The 3,874-nt window shown below is 39.1% G+C and overlaps 1 protein-coding gene across 1 annotated transcript; it reads left to right on the top strand.

Annotated features, from left to right (window-relative positions):
- Positions 1-398: 398 nt before the first annotated feature.
- Positions 399-2,805, top strand: LOC114291173 (uncharacterized). The gene has a single exon (XM_082913848.1). It carries the CDS (start codon positions 735-737, stop codon positions 2,670-2,672), a length of 1,938 nt encoding a protein of 645 aa, XP_082769974.1. The 5' UTR covers positions 399-734; the 3' UTR covers positions 2,673-2,805.
- The last annotated feature ends 1,069 nt before the right edge of the window (positions 2,806-3,874 follow it).

The raw sequence follows: 3,874 nt of genomic DNA, 5'->3' as shown, positions 1-3,874 counted from the left end.
TAAACTTTAATGAACTGTTGGAGATGGTCTAATAGCATGTGTAAGGCCTATTTTGACAGCTAAAAAAAACAAGTCAGTTTATTGATTAATTTAATCATAATACCCCTTTAATTTTTTTTTATTTTTTTAAAAAAAATTTAAAAACGCACTTCTCGAAATAAAGAGTGATTTGGGATGCCCTAAATAAACGCACTTTTTAACTTTTTATAAAAATAAATTATATAAAAAAATAAAAATAAAATGCTAAATAATGTGGCAAAAAAAAAAAATAGATTAAAATAGATTATGACTAAATATCACATCACTAGTACAATCCTTGTGCGAGAAGAGCGTGGGGCTTTCTTTCTCTTTCCTCCCTTACTTTACACCAGTTGATTGCGCCTTTAGAGTTCACATCAATCAACCAATACACTTCCTATAAATAAGACTCTAACTTCAGTTTTATTCATGAATGCAAAAAATTATAGAGATTTGCGTTTCACCATTTGCAGATCCACATTCCTTAGATTCACTCATTCACCACGCCCACCCCCCACAGCCACCACCCTTGCATGGCAACAACAGAAAGAACCACAATTCCAATTCCCAAAACCCCCAGACAAACAACAAAAACACAAAACCCAAAACCCAAATTCCAAATTCACCATCATCTACCAAAACCCATCTTTCTCATCCTCTCTCCTCCCTCAAAATTGAGTTCTTTTTGGGTTTTTCCATAGAGGTCCGCCGTGTCCATGGCGGACATAGTGAAGCAAATCCTAGCAAAGCCGATTCAATTAGCAGACCAAGTCACCAAAGCCACGAACAATGTGAATCACAACAGAACAGAATGCATAGAAATCAAAGCTAAGACAGAAAAGCTGGCGGCCCTACTCCGGCAGGCGGCGCGTGCGAGCAACGACCTCTACGAACGCCCCACGCGCCGCATCATCGACGACACAGAGCAAGTCCTCGGCAAAGCTCTCAGCCTGGTCTTCAAGTGCAGAGCCAACGGCTTACGGCGAGTCTTCACCATCATCCCCCAAGCCGCTTTCAGGAAAACCTCGCAACAGCTCGAGAACTCCATCGGCGACGTGTCGTGGCTCCTCCGAGTCTCCTCCCCCGCCGACGATAGCAACGACGACTATCTGGGTCTCCCTCCGATCGCCGCAAACGAGCCAATTTTGTGTTTGATTTGGGAACAAATCGCGATTCTGTGTTCTGGGTCGATCGACGAACGAGCCGATGCGGCGGCTTCTCTGGTCTCGTTGGCCAGTGACAATGATCGGTACGGAAAGCTGATCATCGAGGAAGGAGGTGTGCCGGCGCTGCTGAAATTGGCGAAAGAAGGACGATTGGAGGGTCAAGAGAGCGCTGCGAGAGCGATTGGACTTCTGGGTCGTGACCCAGAAAGCGTCGAACACATTGTGAATTGTGGTGTGTGCCAGGTGTTTGCGAAAATCCTCAAAGAAGGTCACTTGAAGGTTCAAGTTGTGGTGGCTTGGGCTGTGTCGGAACTAGCTGCGAATCACCCCAAATGTCAAGACCATTTCGTCCAAAACAACACAATTCGGTTACTAGTTCGTCATCTAGCTTTCGAAACCATTGAAGAACATAGCAAGTACACTATTCCAAGCAAACAAGGCATATCGATTCACACCGTCGTAACGGCCAATCCCACCACCACCAACAATGGCAATAAGCAGGATGAAGATGAGAAGCAATTCACTAGTCAAATTCCTCGACCAGCCGGCGAAGAAACCAAGACCCAAATTCACAATTTGGTTACTAACACTCTGGCCATGAAAACCCAATCTAAAGAAAACCCATCACAACAACAAAACAATGCACTAAACCAATCCAACCATGCCACGTCTAACCACAACCCGCATGTTTCGTTAGCCGGGAGTAGCATCAAGGGGAGGGAATGTGAAGATCCAATAACAAAAGCTCGAATGAAGGCTATGGCAGCTCGAGCCCTTTGGCACCTCTGTTCCGGTAACGCTGCCATATGCAATAGCATCACAGAATCGAGAGCGCTTTTGTGTTTTGCGGTTTTGTTAGAAAAAGGCCCGGACGAAGTCCAATACAACTCTGCCATGGCACTAATGGAAATTGCAGCAGTAGCTGAGCAAAATGCAGAGCTGAGGCGGTCTGCTTTCAAGCCCAATTCACCGGCTTGTAATGCTGTTGTGGACCAGTTACTTAGAATTATCGAGAAAGCAGACTCGGACCTCCTCATACCTTGCATTAGAGCACTCGGGCACTTGGCTAGGACTTTCCGAGCCACGGAAACAAGAATGATACCCCCTCTGGTTCGATTGTTGGAGGATACAGAGGCCGATTATACTAAAGATGCTGTGATTGCACTAACTAAATTCGCCGAAACCGACAATTATCTCCATGTTAATCACTCCAAGGCCATTATTGATGGAGGTGGTGCTAGGCATTTGATCCAAATCGTCTACTTTGGTGAACAAGCGGTTCAGCCACTGGCATTGATTTTGCTAGGTTACATTGCGTTACACGTACCAGATAATGAGGCACTGGCTCAGGCAGAGGTGTTGGTAGTGATCGAGTGGGCTTCAAAACAGGGGCATTTAACTCAAGATTCTTTAACTGAAACACTGCTAACCGATGCAAAAACTAGATTGGAACTCTATCAATCCAGAGGTTCCAGAGGATTCCATTAGTCTGCACAAAATTGTTGAGGAAAACATCAGAATTTGATTTTCCTTTTTGTTTTCCTTCTGTTTTTTCCATTTGTGATGGAGTGTATATACAGTTAGATCTTGTAACCTGTCGATCTTACTTTTTGTTTAGAATAATCCCCAATTACTTCTAGCATTCTTTTTCTTGTTCTTTTTCTAATTCTTTTCATGATTTTTTTTGGCTTGGTAAGTTGATACATATCCAAATTTTTTCCATCTACAATTGGATTGGAGCTTGTTTAGATCATTATTACGAGAGAGGTCAGTTCCAGGCTGCAGCTATGATGAGTGTCATCGTGAAGTAGCGGCATTGTGTACACCAACAATCTCTCTAAGGCACTCCCGAGACTCGAGCCCATGGTCATTAGACTCTAACACCACTTGCTGGAACTTTTATCATCCCTCCTAAAACCAGTGATGAAACCCAAAAAAAATAATTCAAAGGGCCTTATACCCGTTTATTTCGTTTTTAGTTTATATTTATAAACATTTTAAAAGTTGTCTTAAAAACATGTTTCATAAATTTTTTAGTTTATAAATAGTCATCTCAGTTTATAAATTTGAGAAAAAATATAAACTCAAAAAATGAGTTTATAGAATTTTTTTTTTTCAAATAATTCTGTTTAATTATTTTTTTTTTCCCAATTATAATGTGTATGATCCGATTGTCATAAATAATAAAAAACAAATATAAATATTTTAGGCCTGAACAAGCATATTTTTAATTTATGTTTTTAAAATTTTTCAAGCATTTTGTTCAAACCAAACGCTTTGTAGTTTATGTTTTTTTAAAAATAAACAAAAATCAGTTTATAAAATTTTTGTAAACGTAAACTAAAAATGTAAATGTTACCAAATGCTACCTTAAAATTTCAAAATTTTTTTTCTGATAATCAATAAAGATAGATATTATTTTTTTAAATCAATATTAAGTAGGAAATCTTAAACATTTAATATAAAAGTTTTAGTTTTTGTTTTTTTTTACAATTGGTTTTGTGAAAAATCAGAATTGAAAATATGGTAGTATTATATAACCGAGATATTATAGGAGATGCACAAGAGTCTTGTATACTTAATGACAGATTATATAATAATATATATATATATATATAGATAATAGTGATGATTTGGTATTACTATTGCACTGAATTTTTATTGTATAGTTTTCATACATAATAATGTGG

Source organism: Camellia sinensis, chromosome 2, assembly GCF_055761805.1.
Source record: "Camellia sinensis isolate YWXY chromosome 2, ASM5576180v1, whole genome shotgun sequence".
In the NCBI taxonomy this organism is placed as follows: Eukaryota; Viridiplantae; Streptophyta; class Magnoliopsida; order Ericales; family Theaceae; genus Camellia; species Camellia sinensis.
Note: the sequence above shows the minus strand (reverse complement) of the source record. Positions and strands in the feature narration are given on the sequence as shown.